At 42.8% G+C, this 26,754-nt stretch overlaps 1 protein-coding gene across 1 annotated transcript in view; it reads left to right on the top strand.

Moving 5' to 3' along the window:
• Positions 1-26,395, top strand: part of LOC134572838 (cysteine-rich hydrophobic domain-containing protein 2-like) — a 47,033-nt gene extending 20,638 nt beyond the window's left edge. The window contains exons 3-6 of the mRNA XM_063432079.1: positions 17,803-17,958; positions 19,525-19,581; positions 19,670-19,729; positions 26,337-26,395. Coding sequence (XP_063288149.1) covers positions 17,803-17,958; positions 19,525-19,581; positions 19,670-19,729; positions 26,337-26,387 — 324 coding nt within the window. The 3' untranslated portion in view covers positions 26,388-26,395. The remainder of the gene's footprint in view (positions 1-17,802; positions 17,959-19,524; positions 19,582-19,669; positions 19,730-26,336) is intronic.
• The last annotated feature ends 359 nt before the right edge of the window (positions 26,396-26,754 follow it).

Genomic DNA, 26,754 nt, shown 5'->3' with positions numbered 1-26,754 from the left:
GGTGCACCCCTAATTTTTTTAGTTCTACGTGACATTCTAACTGTGAATGTCATAATACTGTTTGCTTTTACTGCAATACAATACACATATTTGTATTCAGTGATGTCTCACGTGTAAAACAGTACCCCCTATGTACAGGTTTTATGGTGTTTTGGGAAGTTACAGGGTCAAATATAGCATGTTACATATTTCAGTTTTTTCACATTGAAATTCGCCAGATTGGTTACCGTATAAGCCGACCCGAATATAAGCCGAGGCCCCTAATTTTACCCCAAAAAACTGGGAAAACTTATTGACTCGAGTATAAGACTAGGGTGGGAAATGCAGCAGCTACTGGTAAATTTCTAAATAAAATTAGATCCTAAAAAAAATATATTAATTGAATATTTATTTACAGTGTGTGTATAATGAGTGCAGCGTGTGTATGAGTGCAGCGCGTGTGTGTATGAGTGCAGCGCGCGTGTGTGTGAGTGCAGCGCGCGTGTGTGTGAGTGCAGCGCGCGTGTGTGTGAGTGCAGCGCGCGTGTGTGTGAGTGCAGCGCGCGTGTGTGTGAGTGCAGCGCGCGTGTGTGTGTGAGTGCAGCGCGCGTGTGTGTGTGAGTGCAGCGCGCGTGTGTGTGTGTGTGTGAGTGCAGTGTGTGTGTGTTGCAGTGGTGGGGGGGTGGGCAATTTTATTATTTTACTTATTATTTTTATTATTATTTTTATATTTTTTTTCATTATTATTTCTTCTTATTATTTTTTATTTAATTATTATTTAATTTATTTTTCCATCCCCCCTCCCTGCTTGCTTGCTGGCCAGGGAGGGGGGCTCTTACTCCCTGGTGGTCCAGTGTCATTGGTGGTTCAGTGGGGGGGAGAGGGGGGCTGCAGAGAGCGTTGCTTACCTCTCCTGCAGCTCCTGTCAGCTCTCTCCTCCTCCGCGCCGTCCGGTCAGCTCTTCTGTCAGGTCACACTGTAAGTCTCGCGAGAGCCGCGGCTCTCGCGAGACTTACAGTGGGAGCTGACCGAGGTGCTGAACGGACGGCGCGGAGGAGGAGAGAGCTGACAGGAGCTGCAGGACAGGTAAGTAACGATCTCTGCAGCCCCCTCTCCCTCTGTATTATGGCAATGCAAAAAAATGTGCTGAAAAACTCGGCTTATACTAGAGTATATACGGTATGTTGCCTTTGAGACCATATGGTAGCCCAGAAATAAGAATTACCCCCATGATGGCATACCATTTGCAAAAGTAGACAACCCAAGGTATTGCAAATGGAGTATGTCCAGTCTTTTTTAGTAGCCACTTGGTCACAAACACTGGCCAAAGTTAGTGTTAAAGCGGCACTGTCATGCCGAACTTACCTTTCCTCAATCTCTTCCTCTTCTCCCCCTCTCTCGGGATCTGTTATTCTTTTCTTCCTGTCTTCTTTAGTTTTCTTTAAAATCATAAGACAGAGTAGGGACTCTGTCTTATGGAGGATTCCTCCGCTTGACCAGCTCTGACCAGCGGAGGAGCAAAGTGTGCTTCATTTCCGCTGGTCAGAGCAATTTTCCCATGATCCCTAGCTTTCCTCCCAGTTCCCACAATGCTTCCTGTCAGTATTGCCGAACGTCCTGTCACTTAGACAGAACGCCGGCAAAACTGCCGAATTGCATCCTAACAGAATGAGCACTGTTTCTCCATTGGTGTTAGGATGCAATTCGGTACTTTGTTCGGATCGGAATTTCATTCAAATGAATGAAACTCCGATCCTATTCATTGCTGTGGCTGCATCTTGCAGCCGCTTAGTAGATAACTCCCTAATTCCCATGGTATCAGGGAGCTATCTACTAAAAGGCTGAAAGACCTAAATTGGTCTTTCAGCCAAATTTACTAACACTAAGTAAAAATGACTTGGTATTAGTAAATAATATGCCCCTACTCGCTATACCGCGAGTAGGGGCATGTCTAGTAAGCAGTGAGCAGCCTGTGGCTGCTCACTGTAAAAAAATAAATAAAAATATTGCCCCCCACCCCTAAACGACGGGTGGGGGCTGTAAAGAAAAATAAGGGAGGGAGACCTATTGTCGTCCCCCCCCCCCGGCCCCCACCCCTGAGCGGTGGGTGGGGGCCATAAAGATAATGAGGGGGGGGGCCTACTGTCCTCCACCCCTGGGCGGCGGGTGGGGGCCATAATGGTAATAAGGGGGGGGGGGGGGGACCTACTGTCCTCCCACCCCTGGGCGGCGGGTGGGGGCCATGATAGTAGTAGGGGGGGGGGGACCTACTGTCCTCCCTCCCCCGGCCCCCACCCCTGGCCGGCGGGTGGGGGCCATAATGGTAATAAGAGGGGGGGGACCTACTGTCCTCCCCCCCCGGCCCCCACCCCTGGGCGGCGGGTGGGGGCCATAATAGTAGGGGGGGGGCCTACTGTCCTCCCACCCCTGGGCGGCGGGTGGGGGCCATCATAGTAATAAGGGGGGGGGGCTACTGCCCCCCACCCCTGGGCGGCGGGTGGGGGCACTAAGTAAATTCCCCCCCCCCCCCATCAAGGTGACTAGGGGTGCCCAAGCCCCTAGTCACCCACCCCCCACCCAAATAAAAAAGGCCCCTACCTACCCCCCTCACCCTAAAAAATATTGAGGGGGGAATAAAATTGCTAACCTGTAAAGTAAAATTAAACTTACCATTCGACGTCTTCTTTTTTCTAAAATCTTCATTTTTCAGCCCCAAAAAAGGGCAAATAAAAAACCATCATAGCCGTCGAACTAAAAATAAAATAAAAAACCCGAGCGCAAAAAAAAAAAAAACCTGACGAAAAAGAAAAAACCCGAGCGCACATAAAAATAATCCATCTTCACCCATGGAGGGCTCCGCGCAGACTGAGCCCCACCCTGCAATTAGCCTAAGAACACTCTGATTGGTGGGTTTAAGCCAATCAGAGTGCTCTGTCATTTTACAAGCGTGGGAAAGTTCTTTGGAATTTTCCCACGCTTGTAAAATGACACAGCACTGTGATTGGATGGCTTGAAATCCATCCAATCACAGTGCTCTGTGTCATTTTACAAGCGTGGGAAAGTTCTTTGGAATTTTAAAATGACAAAGAGCACTCTGATTGGCTTAAACCCACCAATCAGAGTGTTCTTAGGCTAATTAGGGGTATATATATATATATATACATATATACACACCTATATATAATAATTCTACGCATATATTTATGTAATAATTTTACATAATTAGGTCATTTTATTAATTACAATTAGCGGGAACTGCCTGACAACCCATGCTGAAACTATAGGGAATTTAATTTGCTAGCACTATATTTAACCCTGTAACTTTCCAAGACACCATAAAACCTGTACATGGGGGGTACTGTTTACTCGGAAGACTTCGCTGAACACAAATATTAGTGTTTCAAAACAGTAAAATATATTACAAAGACGATATCGTCAGGGACAGTGACATTTTTTGCATTTTTCACACACAAATGGCACTTACACTGACGATATAATTGTTGTGATACGTTTTACTGTTTTGAAACACTAATATTTGTGTTCAGCGAAGTCTCCTGAGTATAACAGTACCCCTCATGTACAGGTTTTATGGTGTTTTCAAAAGTTACAGAGTCAAATATAAGGTTTGCGTTTCCGTTTTTTCACATTAAATTTCGCCAGGTTGCCTTTGAGACCGTATGGTAGCCCAGGAATTAAAATTATCTCCATGATGGCATACCATTTGCAATAGTAGACAACCCAGGGTATTGCAAATAGGGTATGTTTATTTTTTTTAATAGCCACTTAGTCACAAACACTGGCCAAAATTTGCGTTCAAATTAGTTTTTTGCATTTTCAAATATTAAAGCGGCACTGTCATGCCGAATTCCGTTTTTTTTTTAACCCCCCCTCCCGCCTCAACTACATCCAATCGACCCCCTAGTCACCCCCAAATGCCCCTATGCCCCCCACATTACCTATTTTTTATTCTTTATTTTCTGCCCCGATCTATATTCAGGGTGCCGCCATCTTTGTGTGGGTAGGTGAAGTCCCTGTGGGACACGTCATCTACCCACACTAGATAGCCCTGAGATTCCCGCACATGCCCAGTGAAACATCTGGACATGCGAACGGGAATTTCACCCATTCATTCATCAGACAGACGAATGAATGAATAGAAAAAATCAGACGAACAAACTAACACTGTGTATCAGTGTTCGTTTGTTTGTTCGGTTTATTACAAGGAGGGAGCTACCGGCGTGCAGCTCCCTCCTTGCAATATGTAAGGGGGGGGGACCTACTGTCCTCCAGCCCCCGGCCCCCACCCCTGGGCGGCGGGTGGGGGCCCTAATGGTAAAGGGGGGGGGGGACCTACTGTCCTCCCCCCCGGCCCCCACCCCTGGGCGGCGGGTGGGGGCCATAACGATAATGGGGGGGGACCTACTGTCCTCCCCCCGCCCCCACCCCTGGGCGGCGGGTGGGGGCACTAAGTAAATTTCCCCCCCCCCATGAAGGTGACTAGGTGTGCCCAAGCCCCTAGTCACCCACCCCCCACCCAAATAAAAAATGCCCCTACCTACCCCCCTCACCCTAAAAAATAGTGAGGGGGGAATAAAATTGCTAACCTGTAAAGTAAAATTAAACTTACCATTCGACGTCTTCTTTTTTCTAAAATCTTCATTTTCAGCCAAATAAAAAAAATTTCAGGCCAAATAAAAAACCATCATAGCCGTTGAACTAAAAATAAAATAAAAAACCCGAGCGCAAAAAAAAACCCTGGCGCAAAAAAAAACCCTGACGAAAAATAAAAAACCCGAGCGCACAAAAAATAATCCATCTTCACCCATGGAGGGCTCCCTGCAGACTGAGCTCCGCAGGGCGGGGCAAGGCTTATAAAGCCTTGCCCCGCCCTGCAGTTAGCCTAAGAACACTCTGATTGGTGGGTTTAAGCCAATCAGAGTGCTCTTTGTCATTTTACAAGCGTGGGAAAGTTCTTTGGAAAATATATATCACTCCTATACATAAAAGATAAGAAAAACCATAGCATAATACTGCATAAGTAAATCAATTCAATGCAGCAGTCTTTATGGTCTCACTCACATGTAAGATAGGCAAACACCAAATAAGAATATATCAAAAGTATCATTTATTACAAAAGCATATAAAATCTTACATTCAAGGTATTTTGATGCCAGCCACGAGCACGGATCAAGCTCCATTCGTTTGAAAACCGGTGAAAGACTCCTTTTAAAGCGATATTACCTGAGCCAGTGTGATAACAGGCTCCAACCCATGTGAGTGAGACCATAAAGACTGCTGCATTGAACTGATTTACTTATGCAGTATTATGCTATGGTTTTTCTTATCTTTTATTTATAGGAGTGATACCTACTGACCCACTGATATACATTCCAATTGGGTATTTACTGTTTACATATATATGCACATTGGGTGAATACACCATATATTTTTTGCATATGTGTTAATAGCGCTGCACACTTTCTGGTACTTGTTGTGTTCTTTATTTCTGTGCGACTTTTTGTGATTAAATCCCACTAGTGTGTCTCAGCAGCTGTTCTTTAGCGCCATAAGCTATACCTTCTCTCTGATTTTTTCTTAATATATTTGTATGTGTATTATTAAAGCAATATTGGCCTTCTAAACTGTGCCAAATACCTTTTTCTTATCATTTTAAATTTCTTTTATAGTATTTTATTTCATTTTTTATTTATTTTAAGTACGGTAAATAAAGTTCTAGCTCTCCAATAGGTGAGTGTAAATACCACCCTGCTGTGAAGTTTTCTTTTTCCAGTTTGTCAGTTGCAATTTGCACTGTTGGAGTTTTTCTTTCTGTGTTCACATATTCTAATCTGAACCAAGAAAACTTAAAAACCATTTTAAGATCCACAACCTATACAGACCCACATCAAACTCAAGCTCCTGCAAGTCTACCTGGTTCTCTACCTGTCTATTTTTTATCAGGACTATTGTAAATTTTGCTCTGTTTGATATATATAAGTACATTACTGCAGTTTATATTACGTTAGTTTATTGTGGCGCGACCTATTAGCCTTTTTTTGTCTACTATTCCTTTTTTGAGGGTTTGTGAGGGAACCACATATTTCATAGGTTGCAGCCCTACACTTTTCTTTGCTTCAGGTTGATCATATAAGCGCTGATCCAACATCTATCTGTTTGAATTGGACACATGCCTACCTTTTAGTATATGACCAGACCATGTACATGCACCCTGGGTAGGACCGTGTTTGAAAACCTCTTTATAGTCTCTATGGTCTTTCTTGCTTCACTCTCTGCACAGAGTAACACCAGAATTACTGTTTAAACCAAAGTGAATGTATATGGCTTGGATCCTGTCCTATACTAAAGGTAGGAATTGTTTTTCTCCTTTTCTTTTTATATATTCATTTAACAAATCAATTTCTTTTGAAAATTTAATGAAAGGATATGGACGGCTCATCTTTTCATTGATTTTCACAATGAGAAGCGCAGAAGTGCCTCTAGCGGTTGTCATTGAGACAGCCACTAAAGTCTGGATTAACCCTAATGTAAACTATGTTTACAGCTGCCGGGTTAACCCTAGATGGACCTGCACCCAGACCACTTCATTGAGCTGAAGTGGTCTGGGTGCCTATAGTGGTCCTTTTAAGGCTGTGTATGACAGCATATGCACTAATGTTCCTATTTCGATGGGTAACAAAGACACACACACACATGCAATGCAACCACAATGAGGGTTGGGCTCATTTTAAACTGAGTAACAGAAGTAAATGAGCCTCCCTTGTTGTCTTTAACTATGCAATTGGCATGCATCTATAATGCCTGTTGTATGTGAAATTTTAATTAAAATGCTCCCCAACTCACATTGTTATGGAGGTATATATATGATCAGTAGTTTCTCACATTGCTATTGAGGTGTGTGTGTATATATATATATGTATGTATATATGTATGTATGTATGTATGTATGTATGTATATATGTATATATGTATGTATGTATATATATATATATATTTATTTATGGTCAGCAGTTTCTCACATTGCTATTGAGGTATATATGATCAGCAGTTTCTCACATTTGTTAAGGAGGTACAGGTGATACTCGAAAAATTTGAATATCATGCAAAAGTTCATTTTTTTCAGTAATGCAACGTAAAAGGGGAAGCTTATATAAGAGACGCATTACATGCAAAGCAATATAGTTCAAGCTGTGATTTGTCATAAGTGCGATGATTATGGCTTACAGCTCATGAAAACCCCAAATCCACAGTCTCAGTAAATTAGAATATTGTGAAAAGGTGCAATATTCTAGGCTCACAGTGTCCCACTCTAATCCGCTAAGTAAACCATAACACCTGCAAAGTGTTTCTGAGCCTTTAAATGGTCTCTCAGTCTGATTTTATAACAAGACACGGAGGCTCATATTGCATATCCCTTTCTTTACTGTTGACAAATAAGTAAGAAAGAAATGAGTGCGATTCCCAGCAAGGGGAAAAGACTTCATGTGTGTCCGGGGGCGACCAGACCAGGGGGTAACCCTTACACAATTGTATGAAAATAGAGAAGCAGACCTGGTGGGTCAGAATAAATTGGGCGCCCCCTAGTGGAAATCCATGCATATATACAGAGGGTAAAACATAACCTTTAATGAATGCTGTATAAAAAGGTATATTGACCTATAGTAGGATCGCAGATAAGCGATAAACAAAAAAGAAAAAAACAAAACAAATATATAGGAGGTTATAATAGAGAGAACACGTTAAAGGAGACACTAGTGCCAAGCCATTTATCCTCTAAAAAAGCCGGGTGCAACTGGCTATCTTTACAGGGCACGTATAAATGTGGCAAATGTGTGGCATGTAGCTACATTTGCAGAGACTCCAAACATCTTAAGGACTCGTGCGATCAAGTAGCCTGCAGTGTTAAGCAATTTTTTAATTGCTGCACCAAAGGTATAGTGTACCTCCTGATATGCACATGCGGCCTCAGATATGTGGGCAAAACAATCCGCCCCTTCAAAAGACGCATTATGGAGCATATACACTCCGTGAGAAGTCTGAGGGATACTCCTGTGGCAAGACACATAAGAAACCAACACTCTGGTGACCCTAAGGGAGTAAGGTTTGCAGGTATTGAAAAGGTGACTGTAGGCCATAGAGGGGGTGACCTGGATCACATGTTGCTCAAAAGAGTGTTTTTGGATCTACAGATTCAAAACCTTGGCCCCCAACGGCCCCCAACTAGGGGGCGCCCAATTTATTCTGACCCACCAGGTCTGCTTCTCCACTGTTGACAAATAGCAGCAAAGGAAACAAACAGAATGAAAAAAGAATGAACATGTGATAACATAGGCCCCTCCCCCCTCAGGTCCCAGTATAACAGGCAGCACTTCCCTTCCATTTCCCTCTTTCTTTGCTGCTCTGACACAAAGATAAGTACATGCCATATTTTTTCCTCATATTCTCTTATATACTGATTTGTTCATTGATAATTTTCTCTTATTTACATGTATTTATTTATCCACTTATTTAGTCTTTTTATTTCTAAGGTTAGTATTTGTCTCTTTATACACTAGCCTCAGGGCCCAGACCTCCCCTGCTTATGTAGTCTTGTCTCCTGTCTGTTTCTTCTGCTCGAGCGCCTTTCTGCGCACTCCTTCTTGTTTGATAGTTTTACCGCGTATCTCGCGGGTGCCGCGAATCCCGCGAGATTCCCGGCGTCCATTTTCTGACATCCTGTCCCTACCTCTTAGTGTGTCACTGGTCTGGGCCCTGGTGAGAGCGTTTTTTCCTTGCTTAGTTTGTTTGGGTGACTAACCCATACGTCCTTTATTTTTCCTATTACCCTGCTAGTTTCCACATCATGCCTAAACCCAGACTATCTGCTGGGTCCGCTCACTCTGGGGAGTCGGATACCCCACTAATCAGAACTGAGGCCCCTGTCACCTCAGATATCTCGCCTTCTATGGCGGATGGAAATACCCACCCCGGTGGGCCACAGTTTCTAGCGCTACAGCGCTCAGTAACAGACGCCATTATGGCTGCTATGGGGTCTATGTCCTCCACCCTCTCCCACACCATTTCACAAGCCCTCTTGCCCCGTCCTTCAGACAAGCAACTCTCGGGCACCTTGACACCCCAGGGAGAGGTGTCTAAAGAGGATTTCAAAAAGGCTGCCCGTAAGTCCAAACATTCCTCTGCCTCCAGAAACACCATGACTGGCGTACCTTCGGTCGCCCCAGAAAGCGTGTCCCATCCACGCAAAAGAGCCTTTCCGCGCCAGGCAGAACGGGCGCGGCTATGGAAATGTGCCAGAGCACAGATTGAGAGCGACACCGACTCAGAAATCGGGTCAAATGAGGAGGCTATGAACGAGTCGGATACCGACTCTGATGCGGATTCCGCCGATGGCGCTCTTGACCTCCTTTCCTCTGCTCAGGCAGAGATGCCCGGAGGCGAGACAGGGACCGGGAACCCCGCGGCTGCGGGGCCCTCCCTCGTGGATCCTTCGGGGGTCCCACTCTTCGACCCGGATGACCTTCACCATCCGAGGTCGGCGGAGTGGCTCCCGGCCGACCACGTTGCCACATACCTGGAAAATTGGGTCAGAAAACCCTTAAGCAAGGCGGCCCGCAACAAATTGAGGGCGGAGTGTCCTAGGCCTCTGGTGCCCAACAAGGTGTGTGACAACCCAGAGGTTGACCCCAAAATGACTCAGTTCCTCACTAAACTGGGCTGGAATCCCCGTAAAGGACTGGAGTCCGCTTTGAAGTCCTGCCAGGACAAGCACCTGGACATATTCGGACCTTTGGCCAAACTATTTGACTTGGCGGAAGACGCCAGAGCGGAGAACCGCATGGTCGACCCTGAAGACCTTAGAGGTTGGGGTCCAGAGAGCAATTTGTATTGCTGGGAGCGTAAATACCTCCCTATCTATAGAAAGGCGTAAAGCCATATTATTCAAAATTGAGCCCAAACTGGCCAACCTCGCCCTTACGGAAGCGGGCAAAGACGCCCAAGGACTCCTCTTCGGAGATTCCTTCATTAACGATTTAGGGCGTTTTGTGGGAGCATTCATGGCTCTAGACAAGGCCCAGGCCTCCATGAGGCGAGTATTCCAGGGGCGGGTCTCTACCAGGGCCGGCAGACTCAGGAGCCGTCTGTCCGTCCGCAGCTACCCCCAATCCCGTGGCACGGGAAGAGGCTCCTTTCAACACTATAACCAGTACCAGGAGACCTCCCGCCCCATGTTTTTTCCATCCCGCGGACGTCAATGGCGATCCAGAGGTCTTCGGGGTAACCCAAGCTCAAGACGACCATACGGTGAGTTGCCTCATACCACACATTTCTTCTCCGGGTTACATAGGGGGCAGACTCCAACATTTTTTCCCAGCCTGGTCACAAATCACTTCAGATCCCTGGGTACTGACCACTATTCGGGGTTTCAATATAGAACTCACCTGCCGCCCCACACACATTCCCCCTCCTCGACCGATCCGCTTTTCCCTCCAGGATCGCGGTCGGATCGACGAAGAACTTTCAACCCTCCGGTTCAAAGGGGCTATCGAACTAGCACCCCCCAACCCTGCGGGCGTAATAAGCAATATCTTCCTAGTGGAAAAGAAAGGCGGCCAATTGAGGCCAGTCATAAATTTGCACCCCCTCAATGCCGTAGTCAGGTACCGCCATTTCAAGATGGAGGGTATTCACCTGCTAAGGGATCTCCTCCTCCACGGAGACTGGCTAGCGAACTAGACCTAAAAGACGCGTACCTGACAGTGCCAATAGCGGAGGCCTCTCGGGACCTCCTACGCTTTTACTGGCGACACGAAACATGGCGGTTCACCTGTCTGCCCTTTGGCCTATCCTCAGCCCCGTGGTGGTTCACAAAGCTTCTACGGCCTGTTATGGCCTGGCTACGCAGTCGAGGAGTTCGGCTAATCGTCTACCTAGACGATATTCTCCTCATGGCTCAGGAGCGTTCCACCCTCCTCACACATCTACGACTAGCCATAAACCTCCTGTCACGCTTAGGTTTCATAATCAACTGGGAGAAGTCATGCCTGACCCCCGCCACCCGCTTGGAATTCCTAGGATTCCAAGTGGATTCGGGGGCAGCAACGCTGAGTCTCCCGATATCCAAGATTCGATCCATCCGCAAAGAGTTACGCAGGGCCCTTATCCGGCCCCAGCTCACCTTACGCCAATTGGCACGCCTCATAGGCCTGCTGGCCTCTTCAATCCAGGCCGTGTTCCCAGGCCCACTCCATTACCGAGCGCTACAGCGCCTAAAGATCGCTCACCTAAGAGCCGGGGCATCCTACGCAGACCTGGTATCTCTGGACAACGAGACGAAAGACGAGTTGCGATGGTTGATTCTCAACCTGTCTGCATGGAATGGCAAAGCCATCTTCGGCTCAATGCCAGAATTCACGATCGACTCGGATGCGAGTCTACACGGTTGGGGAGCCCACTGCGAGGGAATCTCAACTGGGGGCCGGTGGTCGGAGTCCGAAGCCCGACTACACATCAATGCCCTGGAACTTCTGGCAGGCTCCTTCGCCATCCGCAGCTTCGCCAAGGACCGTGCCCTATCATGTATTCGGCTCCGCATGGACAATGGTTCGGCGGTGAGATATGTCAACCACCTGGGTGGTACACAGTCGGCGGTCCTGGCCAGATTGGCGAAAGACTTTTGGGAATTCTGCCTGGAACGGAACCTGATGGTCTACGCGGAGTACTTACCTGGTCTGCACAACGTCCAGGCGGACTGGGGTTCACGTTATCTTTCAGACACCAGCGACTGGAGATTAGCCAGGAAGGTGTTCTCCAATATATCGTTTCTCTGGGGACCATTTACCATAGACCTTTTCGCCTCCCGGCTCAATGCCCAACTCCCACGCTTCTTCAGCTGGAGGCCGGACCCAATGGCGGAGGCAGTGGATGCCTTCCTACAAGATTGGAAGGGAGGCCTCCTCTATGCCTTCCCCCCGTTTTCCATGATCCCTCGCTCACTCCTGCAGGCCCGCAAACACCGGGCGGAACTAGTCATGGTCACCCCATTCTGGGAAACGCAGTCTTGGTTTCCCCAAATGCTCGAGATGACGTTGGACTATCCTCGACTCCTGCCGGGACACCACGACCTGCTGCAAGACCCGACGGGACGCTATCATCCCCTCCGGCTAGAGGGCTCTCTCCCACTTCTGGCATGGCGAATCTCCGGGGACCCTGGGAAATCCAAGGAGTTTCGGACGCAACTAGACACTTATTGGCAGCAGCATGGGCTCCCGGCACTAGACGGGCATATGGGTCAGCTTGGCGAGCTTGGGCTGGCTGGTGCATGGCTCGGAACGAGGATCCCGTTTCGGCCCCTGTAACAACGATCCTGCAGTTCCCGACGTCTCTCTTCGAAGCCGGTAAGGCTTACAGGACTATTAACCTTTACCGTTCCGCTATCTCGGCGATTCACCAAGGTTTCGAGGGCCGCCCCGCGGGACAACACCCTCTAGTGTGCCGACTCGTCAAGGGTTCTAGATTTTCAAGGCCGCCCAGGCCCCGCTACTCCACGACCTGGGATGTTTCCGTTGTATTGGCTTTCCTCTCATCCTGGCCCGCTAACGCAGGACTCTCCCTCAAACAGCTGTCCGCCAAATTGGTGTGCCTGCTCTGTCTCATCTCATGCAAGAGAGTCTCGGATGTCAGTGCACTGGACGTCGATGCCAAGTCATACACCCCGGACGGGGTAACTTTTAACATCAGCAGGCGCACTAAGACTTCCATCAAAGCGGTATCCTACCCTAGTTTCCCTGCCTCTCCTTCGCTATGCCCAGTGACCTGCCTTCGTGAATATGAATCTCGCACCGAACCACACCGCTCTACTGCCTCTCATCAGTTGTTCTTATCTTTCCGTCCTCCTTTTCACCCAGTTTCCAGCACTACCTTGTCACGCTGGGTGAAATGGCTGCTGGCCCAAGCGGGCATTGACACTACAGTGTTTGGCGCCCATTCAGTACGGGGGGCATCAGCCTCTTCTATGATGTCGGCGGGCGCCCGCCTAGAAGACATTATGAGAACAGCTGATTGGTCTAGGGAGTCTACCTTCCGAGAATTCTACTTTCGGCCGGCCCCACACACATTCGCTGTGGTAATGGATCAGCTTTAAACTTGCAATATGAGCCTCTGTGTCTTGTTATAAAATTGCATGATTTTGCTATTACATGACGAAAAGTCATGATTTTATTAAAGACACTGAGGCGAGTATTGCCCCACCCTTTTTGTTATTCTTACACGCTGGTAAGTATGTATCTCCCCACCCAAATTACTCATACCACGACACGCCGCATAGTATAGTTTGATACGGTAAGTGGGGCCGTCCTTAGACTTTGTTGTTTTCAATAATACTGGATATGTTACTATTAATTGTTTTGTGGGACTGTACATACGGGGGTCTTTGTTCTCACTGGTGTAACCTTGTAACTAGTTGCAAGTATCGACTTTAACCTGTTGGCTCCTGTCCTTTATATCTTCACAGCTTAATCCGGCAAGACATCTAGCAATGGTCCGGTTTATTGGTCTCCTCCCGCTGTCCTCCATCAGTCCTATGGATTCTACGGTCACACTTCCCAGTTTTTGATGTTATACCTTCTTCGGTTTTATGCTATTACCTTGGGACTTTATTCTCACACTACTCTAGTTATGGACATTGTTCTTTGGTCGCATCTGCAGAAAGAGGGAAATGGAAGGGAAGTGCTGCCTGTTATACTGGGACCTGAGGGGGGAGGGGCCTATGTTATCACATGTTCATTCTTTTTTCATTCTGTTTGTTTCCTTTGCTGCTATTTGTCAACAGTAAAGAAAGGGATATGCAATACTCGCCTCCGTGTCTTTAATAAAATCATGACTTTTCGTCATGTAATAGCAAAATCATGCAATTCAGTAGGAATCACAATCATGGGGAAGACTGCTGACCTGACAGTTGTGCAGAAAACCATCATTGACACCCTCCATTAGGAGGGGAAGCCTCAAAAGGTAATTGCGAAGGAAGTTGGATGTTCCCAAAGTGCTGTATCAAAGCCCAGTAATAGAAAGTTATGTGGAAGAGAAAAGTGTGGAATAAAAAGGTGCACAAGCAGCAGGGATGACTGCAGCCTGGAGAGGATTGTCATGAAAAGGCCGTTCAAATGTGTTGGGGACTTTCACAAGGAGTGGACTGACGCTGGAGTCAGTGCATCAAGAGCCACCACACACAGACGCATCCTGGACATGGGCTTCAGATGTCGTATTCCTCTTGTCAAGCCGCTCCTGAACAACAAACAACGTCAGAAGCGACTTACCTGGGCTAAAGAAAAAAAGTCCTCTTTTCTGATGAGAGCAACTTTTGCATCTCATTTGGAAACCAAGGACCCAGAGTCTGGAGGAAGAATGCAGAGGCATATACTGCAAGATGCTTGAAGTCTAGTGTGAAGTTTCTTTTGGGAGCCATGTCATCTGGTCCCACTGTGCTTCATTAGGCCCAGGGTCAACGCAGCCGTCTACCAGGAGATTTTGGAGCACTTTGTTTCCTTCCGCAGATTAGCTTTATGGGGATGCTGACTTCATTTTCCAGCAGGACTTGGCACCTGCCCACACTGCCAAAAGCACCAAAGCCTGGTTCAAAGACCATGGGATTACTGTGCTTGATTGGCCAGCAAACTCGCCTGACCTGAACCCCATAGAGAATCTATGGGGCATTGCCAACAGAAAGATGAGACATGAGACCGAATAATGCAGAAGAGCTGAAGGCTCCTGGTCTTCCATAACACCTCAGCAGTGCCACAGGCTGAGGCAGTAATTGCTGCAAAAGGGGTCCAAACCAAGTACTGAGTCCATATGCATGCTTATACTTTTCAGAGGGCCGATATTGTTCTATGTAGACTCCTTGTTTTTTTGATTGCATGTAACATTCTAATTTACTGAGAATGTGGATTTGGGATTTTCATGAGCTGTAAGTCATAATCATCGCACTTATGACAAATCATGTCTTGAACTATCTTGCTTTGCATGTAATGCGTCTATCTCATATATTAGTTTCCCCTTTTACGTTGCATTACTGAAATAAATGAACTTTTGCACGATATTCTAATTTTTCGAGTTTCACCTGTATATATGATCAGTAGTTTCTCCCATTTTTATGGAGGTGTATATATGATCAGTAGTTTCTCCCATTGTTATGGAGGTGTGTATATATATATGATCAGTAGTTTCTTACATTGTTATGGAGGTATATATATGATCAGTAGTTTCTCCCATTGTCATGGAGGTATATATATGATCAGTAGTTTCTCCCATTGTTATGGAGGTATATATATGATCAGTAGTTTCTTACATTGTCATGGAGGTATATATATGATCAGTAGTTTCTCCCATTGTCATGGAGGTATATATATGATCAGTAGTTTCTCCCATTGTTATGGAGGTATATATATATATATGATCAGTAGTTTCTCACATTGTTATGGAGGTATATATATGATCAGTAGTTTCTCCCATTGTCATGGAGGTATATATATGATCAATAGTTTCTCCCATTGTCATGTAGGTATATATATGATCAGTAGTTTCTCCCATTGTTATGGAGGTATATATATGATCAGTAGTTTCTCCCATTGTTATGGAGGTGTGTATATATATATGATCAGTAGTTTCTTACATTGTCATGGAGGTATATATATGATCAGTAGTTTCTCCCATTGTCATGGAGGTATATATATATATGATCAGTAGTTTCTCCCATTGTCATGGAGGTATATATATATGATCAGTAGTTTCTCCCATTGTTATGGAGGTATATATATGATCAGTAGTTTCTCCCATTGTCATGGAGGTATATATATGATCAATAGTTTCTCCCATTGTCATGGAGGTATATATATGATCAGTAGTTTCTCCCATTGTTATGGAGGTATATATATGATCAGTAGTTTCTCCCATTGTTATGGAGGTATATATATGATCAGTAGTTTCTTACATTGTCATCGAGGTATATATATGATCAGTAGTTTCTCCCATTGTTATGGAGGTATATATATGATCAGTAGTTTCTCCCATTGTCATGGAGGTATATATATGATCATCAGTTTCTGGGATATGGACGGCTACTAGTTTGTTGCAGTCTTCTTCCTCTTATTCCCTCTTGGGAATGCTCTTCTATTTATATTCCTTCTTTCATCTTTGCTGTGCCAATTAGGGCCATGGACATCATCAGTAATGGAAAATAGTGAAATGAAATCCAAATTGCAGAAAGACAAGCACTCTCAAAGAGGATTCTGATAGGAAGTCTGCTTTTAAATTTCTATAACCGTTTGTGTGTTACGCTGTCTATTTTGTAGTGTTAAGCTGTGGAAATTGCTTGGCTTTCTTTTAATTTTGCTATCTAACAATTCTGGTTTTGAGATTAAAGTGTTTTTTGTTTTTTTTTTGTTTTTTTTTGGAAAGTGGTTTAGTCACAACTACAAACCAAAGTGAAAAGGTTACCTGATGATATATAGTCCTACAGCAGTATCTTGCTCCAGGTGACAGAAAAATGACTAGCTAGACCTTAAGGGAAGACCACTGTGTTTCCTGCCAAATGCCTTAAACAGTCAATTATCCTATGCACAGCTATGGGTTGTGAGCCATAAAATGTGCCCTTGGTATTGTCAGCTGAGTAGAGCATTGATTGATTGGTTCAGCACATTGAAGAATTTTGAGTAGACCAGATCCAGCCTGCTGGGCTTTGCTTAGTTTTACTGTTTACCTCCCTTTTTGCATCCTGTCGTAAAATATTATGACCCCTGTTTTAACAATGTTTGAAAGGAGAAGAGGTGAAGAAGAATAAATGCCCAAAGGAAATAATGTCTTTACAATTTGGAGAAGTACAACCAGAAGCAGAGCTGTTATCTTTTCTTTTGAAGAATGAGAAAAACAATGTGAAAGGAACTTGGCAAACAAATCCCAATTCAGTCCAACTAGAAAAACTCTGGAATAACTTTCTCTCTTTGTGATGTTTACCAGTTTCACAACTTGCGGGTGTATCTGAAGGGGAGGAGAGGTTCTTCAATAACTGGTTGTGTTTCAAAATTAAGTCTGTACAATCTCGCTATTAGAAGCCATTTTTGCAAAACAAATACAATTGTGCTAGCCAGATTTCTACATGCTTTGTGGCATATTGGCAATGTTAGGTATAATTCTTTAGTTCTACATACAGACTCCTATCACTATGACTTCTTCTAAAAGCAGAAGTGCTCAAGGCGATTGCATTAACTCTTTAAAGACTGCAGTGGTCTCTCACCATTTTCTTGATCTTTTGTAATGCACACCGAAAAAGACTTAATGAAAGGAGGAAAACAATCTGGGTACTGTAGAGGTAGTTTTATTCTTGTTGGCTTCCCATTAAGTAATGTTCCAACCCCTGATCCTTCTCCAATATATATCCATGACTGACTATTTTTAATTGATTGCGGTCAGACCCCATACAATTGAGTTGGTAGCAAGAAAGTAGAAAGCGTAATCATGGATTTTTCCTTTTTTTTTTTTTTCTTCATGTGTTTCCTTCTGCACTTTCTTAGATTGTTCATTTCAAGTTGTATTGAGTGTCACGTATTTGCTTTTGGATATAGCAAGTAATGTAATTTCCTGAATGTTTATTCTATTTTCCCGTGGAAAAAATGTATTGTATTGTCCCTCGTATACAAAAAAGCCATTCCGTAAGATCTGCGGCATGATCTTTTTAAAGTTGTCGCTTACGTTATGGTCTGCTGGATGAAAAACGTTTATTAACCATTTTAATCTTGAATTTATTTTTGGAAGGTTGCACCAGAAGAGTTTAAAATCAGCATTGGACGTGTGAATGGTTGTTTGAAGAAGAATCTCCCGCACAATGTGAAGTGGCTGCTTTGTGGTTGTATCTGTTGCTGTTGTACTCTAGGCTGTAGTTTGTGGCCAGTCATATGCTTAAACAAAAGGGTAAGTGCTGATTTTATACTTTCATTGCAAGAACTCAGAAATACCAGTAATTTTATATTCTAATCTATCGTCGTTGTCAGTATGTTATTACTTTAACTTGGAATTTAGTTTACTACAAAGTGAAATGTGTAGACTTGAAAATGAATTAAAAACAATTTGTCCTTCCCCCGTAACCCCCCCCCCCCTTGCCTCCCTTAATAGAGTAAAATCTTACTTGTATTTAAGTCTGCAGCTGCTAGCTCTGCCTCTGTCTGCCAACTTCATCAGAAGTGGTGGTCTAAGCCAATCACAATGCTTTCCTTTAGGATTGGCTCAGACTGTCATGGAGGCAGATCAGGGGCATCTCCTCATAGATATACATTTAATTAATGCATCTCTATGAGGAAAGTTCAGTGTCTGCATACAGAGGGTGGGTGGAGACACTGAACGGCAGTGCTGCACACTAGGCAGGACTGCCCCAGGAAGCACCTCTAGCAGCCATCTGAGAAGTGGCCAGTGGAGTTATCACTAGGCTGTAATGTAAAGATTGCATTTTCTCTGAAAAGACAGTGTTTACAGCAAAAAGCCTGAAGGTAATGATTCTACTCACCAGAACAAATACAATAAGCTGTAGTTGTTCTGGTGACTAGTGTCCCCTTTTTTTTTTTTTTTTGCGGTTTTAATTTTGTGTTGTCAACAGATCTGATCAACCAATGTTATCCAGGTTGGTTAAAATTGACACCGATAACGCAGAACTAACATGGCTGCATTAGCAGTGCAACTGTTGGTTGTCTCTTGGTGCTTCGTTTGTATCAAAGAGATGATGATGTACCAGGAGATGATGCCAGGACACTATAGGCAACCTAGCCACTACTGTAGGCAGCTCAAGCGCTCAACTCAGGAGATGTTCCTGAACTACAGCACCCATGATTCTCTGGCAATCTATTGCATTTTTGAGAGTGAGAAACAATACACCGTATACAGTGCCCTTTTTTATATTGCTGTTGCAATCTTTATCACCCTCTACAATGCAAATGTAATTCTAGTAGGGAAATGATAGAGTTCATACAGGCTGGTAATCATCCCTAGAGTATAAATGAGTGAGTGAGGCTTAATGGACTAAATTCTGTTCTTCAATTTATATTAAATTGTGGGAGTGAAGGAGTTAATTGTTTCCTGATGACCTCTCTCAGATCATGGCAAACAACTCCTATGCAAATTCAGATGTAATGACTTTGTTGTGGGTTATTGTTTTTTTGTTTTTTTTTCAGGCAGATATTTAATGGTAATGTTTTCAAACTAAACTGTTTTAATATTAAAAATACATGCCAAGAGTGACTCTAAGAAACAATGTTTTACTGTCAAACACCACATTCACTTATTCCAGCAATATTATTGTGTGACACAGCAGAGCTCTTATTTAATGTAATATTCACTGATCCCTTATAGGCTTATGGAATTTTTTTTTATTTTTAAAATGGCAGCGTTGTAATGAACAGGATGCGTTCCCTTTGGATAAGAGGGGTGGATCACATTAAAAGGGTTCTTTGTGTATAGATTTTGTCATTCCCTCTCATACTTCCCTAGACAAGAAGATCCATCCATAAATTGTTGGAATGGGAAAATAACAGATTATATCATAAGGTAAGCAGAGTAGATCCATGTTTGTGTAACGCAGTGATTTTAATGAGTAGACTGACTATTAACAATGCCACAATTAATGTATTCCCAGCTTGGCTTGCACTGGAAGTTGAGCAGAAGGAAATGTGAATCTAACAATATGATGGAATATGTAAGTATGACTCTTCTTCCCCCTCCCCCTAACCCAAACTTGTATTTTGTCTGTTTCTAACTTCTTTTTTTTTTTTATAAAAATGTAAAAAAATACATTGGATAAGATTTTATTTTTTTATTAATTATTCCTCAGAAATTAAGGTATTATATTTTGGAGTGAGCAGAACACTCCATGCCAAATATCTGGTCCTCACAATGCAGACTGAATATAAAATATTTCTTAAACAATATAATAATGAACTGTATATAGCAACCAAAGCATATGGCAGAAAGACCAAATTAATACCTGCTTTGCACCTTTCACACCCCATGTGGGTGCTAATACATAATCAGCGAGCATAGTATATGCTGTAGATTTCTTAATGCAAGTTTATCTAGACAGATAACTGCACCTACAACAACAAATATACCACTTAGGATATTAACACCCTGTATTGTTATACTATCTCGAGAGCCGATTCAAGGATTTTTTGCCTACAAAGGCAGTGATGCATTGCCAAAGATTGCTTTGAAGCTTCTTGATACTTATCCCTGCCACACCCAATATGAGTTTTATAGCTTTGGAATTCTGTGTTTTCCTCTGTTACATTCCATTTGTGGAGAATTTATTTATTTAATTTTTTTGGTTTGGACTAAAACTGTGAAAAACCTTGACCTCCTCTGCATTAAAACTCACAGCAATGTGTGTGTGCATGAAGAGGGCGAAGGACTGTGGGGCTAATTCATATATATCTATTTGAATAATGTTTATTCCCTCCTCCCTCTTGCTACCTTGAGCCAGGGAGGGGTGGTATTCAAATCACTGTTGGTGAGATAATCTGGTGTGTACCTCCACCAAGCTAAATATTGCTGTTGTACGTTATGGCAGTCTAGCAGTGCCTTGCAAGAGTAATATATAAGGCCTGAATCTGGCAAAGATGCAGACCAGAAGGTCTCTGGACCCCTGTGCAATAGGCCTCTGCGTAGGCCAACCTCTGTGCGCTTTTAAAACCTCTGACCAAGTGTGTCAATTTTCAGCCTCTGGCCAGGGCTGCCTTTAAGCGGAACTGTCGTTTTGGAGAGTCTATATTCCTTAAGACGCCCAAAATAAACCAATCCAGTGGCTGCGAGGTGCAGGGGAGCCAGCTGTCTTTCACATCCACTGCCTTGTTAAAGCTGCAGGTGTCTGGCAATTCAGGTGCCAGGAGCCACATCAGTGCTGTACTCTTGTGCATGTGTGAGAGTACAACATTGAGGTCTGCCATCGAAAATCGGGAAGTTGACGGCTGTTGGGATTGGACTAAATTTGACAGGACTTCCTCCTTTAGCCAACCTCAGGCTTTATCATAAGACAAAGTATTCCCTATTTTGATTTTGTATAATATTCCAAAGTCAGCACCCAGATGATATGAGTTGGTAAAGTTCAAACTCATGTGCTACCTCCAGACTTCTACAACATAAATTACACGCATTTGACCCCCTCAGTTTTAAGATGATTCTAAGCACCATGACCACTGAGAGTGCCAGCTGATCCAATGAGCATATTGTAAGCATATTGCCATACATTGTAAAGCACTACGGAATTTGTTGGTGCTATATAAATGCCGATGATGATGATAATGTCTTATGAAGAAATGGTAATGGGCTCTTGGAGGACCCATGTAAGTTGTTAAAATGTTCTCTGGCTTCGGGAGGACATGAGGGCAAGCCGCGCACCTTAACTACTACAGTGGTAATGGTGCTTGAAGTATTAAATCTCACTTTGCACTTTAGCATTCAGTGCAGAAACATAGTTTATATTTTATTGTCTCTATATTCGTACTGGCCAATAACAAGCAATATGATTTTCCAGATTTATCCATAGAAAATTGTACAATGTAATGCAATCAGATTTGGCATCATGGGTGTACTGATGTCTTCCATATATGCTACCATGTGTTATGTAGCTATTTAAACAATTGTGCAACAATGCAAAAAAAATTATTTGGTAAACCCCAAAAAGATTGTATATGAGTATTGCATCGCACATGCAATAAATGCACATTAATCCAGGCACGTACAACTGATAAATGTCATGTTTTGCTACAACATAAAACAAACCTATAAAGTGTCAGCGCTCAGTGAATAATCCCCTCTAACAAAGTTTTGAAAAGAGGGTTTTGTCCAATAATGAACCATAAAAGTTAATATAGGATTCTTCAGGTTGGGATAAATGTTATTCACAACTTTTTGCTGGTATACCACAGTCATATAAATAATAATAATCGCTGTAACGTCTCTCCTTATGGTGTTCTTGGTTTCACCTTTAAAAATAAAGAGGAGCTGACATAGCGTGATACTGTTTGGTATTTTAATAGTAAAAAAAATAGGTAATCCCAACCCCCCTAAGTAAAACTCTTACACAAAATTAAGTGGTCCTTGTCTCCAAGTTCCACAAATACAGCATAAATTAAATAAAGCCGGCTCGTTCTGTTACCAGCCCGCCTGAATGAAAAAGCTCCGTCGTCCTGTGCACTTGGACCGGGGGGTGTATATAGCTATCTCGGCAGGACACTGGTTTCCTTCGCAGTTTAAAAGCGATTCCTTTTCCAATAGTAGGGTGTGGATAACTGAGTTGGGGAAATCCTTCCAACAGTATCACGCTATGTCAGCCTCTCTTTATTTTTCAAGGTGAAACCAAGAACACCATAAGGAGAGACGTTACAGCGATTCTTATTATTTATATGACTGTGGTATAACAGCAAAAAGTTGTGAATAACATTTATCCCAACCTGAAGAATCCTATATTAACTTTTACGGTTCATTATTGGACAAAACCCTCTTTTAAAAACTTTGTTAGAGGGGATTATTCACTAAGCGCTGACACTTTATATGTTTGTTTTATGTTTGAAAATTCTGGGATTTCTTCTGTGTTTTAGCAGCTTAATAATTGTTGGTATATACTTGGGAGGTTTCCCTCTTTTTTACTAATATCTGCCCATTACGCTCTCTTGATTTACATTTTTTTCTCTTTTGCTACAACATACCCATCTCATAAATGATCTATCAGCACACATAGTAAGAACATCCAAATGTTTCATAGTGATAGGATCATGGGTGAATTATAACATTTTACATTTGTGAAACAAAAAAATGAATTCTTGTTGACTGTTGTAGAGACAGGTGTAGGTGTGGAGCGTTTCCTTGCATGTTGCATATAAAGGATGTCCAACAGGTAGATGCCCATCTATCAAAGAACTACAATTCCTATAATGCATTGACTTAAAGTAGATCTGTCAATTTGAGGGGAGTTTTACTTCGCCACCGCCATCTTCACAATGCAGATCCTCTTCGGCTCCTAGCACTTCAGCTGCCAGAAACCAAGTCAGTGCTGTACACTCGCGCATGTGTGAGAGTAAAAGACTGAAGTCTACGGAGGTGTCCTCAAGACCATTGGTTATGTCAGCCTCTGTCTTTACAATAATACACAGTAGTCCCTAGTTTTTCATAACAACTTCGGATTGTGTTGGGCTTTAATGAAATTCAAATGCAGTCATAGTGTTTCATAAAGATTATATATTCTATGAAATGACAAAAAGTGACATCTGCTGTAAGGTAACTCCATCTCTGCTTACATGAACAACGATGGTTGTTTCACTACAGCAACACCCATCCTCTCACCCTGCTTTGCCCATGTATAAGACATTTGGACATGTTTGAGGACTTTCCCCAAGCACAACAATCCTCCCTGATGACGCTGGCATTCGTGCCAGTGCCTCAGAATAGAAGAAGATCAGTCACCTGCTTGGTTTGTTGCACTGTACAAGAGGGCAATAGAACTGCATGTTGGAGATTTCTCTGTCACTTCTTTGTCTGTATAGACTACACCCTGTCAGCATAGAGGTGTATGCTGAGAATATATTGACAGATGGGGGAAAGGACTTCTTGGTGAAATAAAGAGTTTCCACAGCCTGTATGTAAAACGGAAAACATCAGTGAGAAATGAAATCTGTTATAAAAAAAACATGGTACCTTTAACACATTAATAAAGTCTTTTCCTAGGCCAACCAGGGCTGAGGTGATCAATAGCTTATTAAAACCTGATGTCCTGGCAGAGCAAATTATTCCACTGACAAAAAGGAATCCATATAATAAAAGGAATTTGAAAAGTATCTCTAAAGAAAGAACCATTTTTAAAAATTCCTTTTTTTTTTCTTTCTTTTTTTAAATCAAAATTGTAAGGGTCTTTAATTTGGCCTCTGAAGCAGGTACTGTTTTTTTTTTTTTTTTTTTTTTTTTTTTATGGGGGTGGGGGGAGAGGCTCGGGGGCATTAACCCTGGAAGAGAGGAGCGTGGATGCGTAAGGCTCAATATATTATATGTGTATAACTCAAGCTTGTTTGTAGTTGACCTGATGTCAAACCCTGTGATCAGTCCGGTCTTAAATTTTGTATACCAAAGGATCCAAACCTAGAATGTAAATAAAGGTTGTGTGGGAACACCTCTGTCTGGTTCTGTTGTGTAGGAAAAAATATTTGGACAAAAAGATGGAATTGGATATTTTTGTTATTGTGGTGGAATATAAATAGCTGTTAGTGCAGGACCCTGCTCTCCTGTCAGTTTGTGTTATTTGTGAGGGGACATGTATGTGTACCGTTGATCAAAGTGCAGGCTTGGCACTGTGTGAGATGCTGCTGGATTGCTACACTAAGCCTGCTGATGCACGTAGCTCTCCTCACTTGCTTGCGTCTACTATGTCAGTCAGGACACTACCCCGAAGTAGGCTCTGCTTCATCATCTCAAATTCAGGAATTTGTTCTACTTGTTTTTTTGGGGGGGTTTTCACGCTAATATATTGTTGTGAACTTATTTTAGTTGATTTGTTGTATATTATAACATATTTGCAGTAATCTGCCCTCCAAGCAGCTTATTTCCATAAATTTCAACCCTGATATTGACTCCAACTGAGTTTGTATAAAAGCTGGCAGAAGTTGGATCATCAAGACTTATGTTGACTGCTGTTAAAATATGTGTTCCGTCGAAATGGGCATAACATTTGTCAGCTAAAACGGAGAGGTCTTTCCAAGGTTAAATGTGAGGTGGTTTGAGTGTCTGTTTGCAACTAGAGATGATGCACTTTGCCTTTAACTATACCGTATGTTTAATTATTCATTTTGAAGAAGCTCGTCCTTGATCTATGTTTTGGGACACTTGGCAGTGCACTTTCCGGACTGCCTTTTGCTTTTGTCTGCATGAATTTAGGGAAGTTCTACTGATTGTTTCTTAAAGGAGCACTATAGCATTAGGAATACAAACCTGTGCCCTACCGGCAGACTTTGTTTTACTTAAATTTACTCCGGTGCAAAACTTGCTTGGAGTTGCAGGCCGCTCTGCCTCCAACCATCTCATCTGGTTCTCCAGCTGATGGCCAGCCCAATGCTACATGTAGAGGAGCATTGGAAACTGATGTGCATGTACAACGAGCATCCAAATGAATGAATTTAGTGCTTTCATATGAACTGCAGCCTTTTGTGACCGTTTATACTGTCAGTGCAGTGTGGAGGTGTGTTTGACTCTTCAATTTAAACATTGCAGTTTCTTCAGAACTATAATGTTTTACATTGCAGGGTTAAAATAACAGGACCGTGCACCCAAACCACTTCATTGGGAAGTGGACTACTCTTGTCCCTGTATATTTCCTCCGCCTGACTTTCTTAGGCTCTGGGCGGAGCTACAGTGTCAATCCTGACAGCCGTCACCATTAACTGCTATAGGAATTGGCTGTCGTGGAGGACCTCAATAGACCTCAGTGCTGAACTCTGAATCATGTGCGAGAGTACAGTAGTGATGTCTGCTGCTGGCACTGAAGCACCAGGATCTGAAGGGGAGCTACCAGAGGAAGATGTCGGCACCTGCAATGGACCGTTTCAGGTAAGTAAATATCATCTTTACCTGCCCCCACCAGCTTTGTCACTGTCAGAGGAATTTGTGAATTTGACAAAGTCCCCAGACGGTGACAATGCCGCTTTAACCCTTTCAAGTGTGTGAATGGCAAAACATCTGAACAAGTTGTGATAAATGTCAGTTTCGTGGGTAATTCTATTTCCTAAGTGAAAGAAGTGTAATAGAGCTAAAAAAAAAATTGGTATAATATGCATATTGCCCCTCAAAATCCTGTTAACCTTCTATTTGTTTCTATTAACACCTAAACATGATGTAATTCATTCTAACTATATCCTCTTTTCTTCTCAATGCACCAAAATAGACTAAATCGGCCTATTTCATATTGTTAGATAAGCCTTCTAAATAATTAATTATTTTTGTATAAACTTTTTAAAATAATTTATTATATAGACATTTGAATTTTGTAATACTTGGATCTATTTATATATTTTGTTATATATGATCCTTTTTTTATATATATATATTAAAATGTTGAAAAATAGATCATTTGGAAAGCTTATCAAAAGCCATTATTGGGGAGCCATTTTTGTGGAGAAACATGTTAAATCAGGGATGGAGAATGTTAAATTTCGTTATGATGCTTACCTGTACACGACTTTGTAATTTTGTGGATTACTTTTTCCACCTTTAACAATCCATAGTGTAATACTTCTAAACACTATTTTTCTTTTTTTATTTTGCAGGTCATTCTTATAGAATTCTTACCAAAATATCCAATTTTTCGACCAGATTGAAGAGGACCTTTTTCCTTTTTTTCTTTAACCATTCATTCCTATCCTTAGTGCCTTGTAGACGGTGATAGAAAGGAAGGAATACTGTTACTGTGTTTTAAAAACACAAAGGGATCTTTTTTTGTACAGCATTATAGTACCTAATAGCTCTTGTATTTTCTATAATGCGTAAAAAAAATGAAATTTGCACATTTATTTTTTTATGTTAATGGAGGCTTCTATGTTGCACTCTTCATATTAGACCTTTTATTGTCGGTCTGGCACCCATACGTTACAATAGTTACAATGACAGATCAACATTAGTGCTGCTTTAAATTCTAGCTTATTGCCTTATTGTTCCTGCATTACCAGTTGTCCATCTCTTCAAACG

The sequence above is a fragment of the Pelobates fuscus genome, chromosome 9 (assembly GCF_036172605.1).
Source record: "Pelobates fuscus isolate aPelFus1 chromosome 9, aPelFus1.pri, whole genome shotgun sequence".
In the NCBI taxonomy this organism is placed as follows: domain Eukaryota; kingdom Metazoa; phylum Chordata; class Amphibia; order Anura; family Pelobatidae; genus Pelobates; species Pelobates fuscus.
This window is presented reverse-complemented; position numbering and strand designations above follow the sequence as displayed.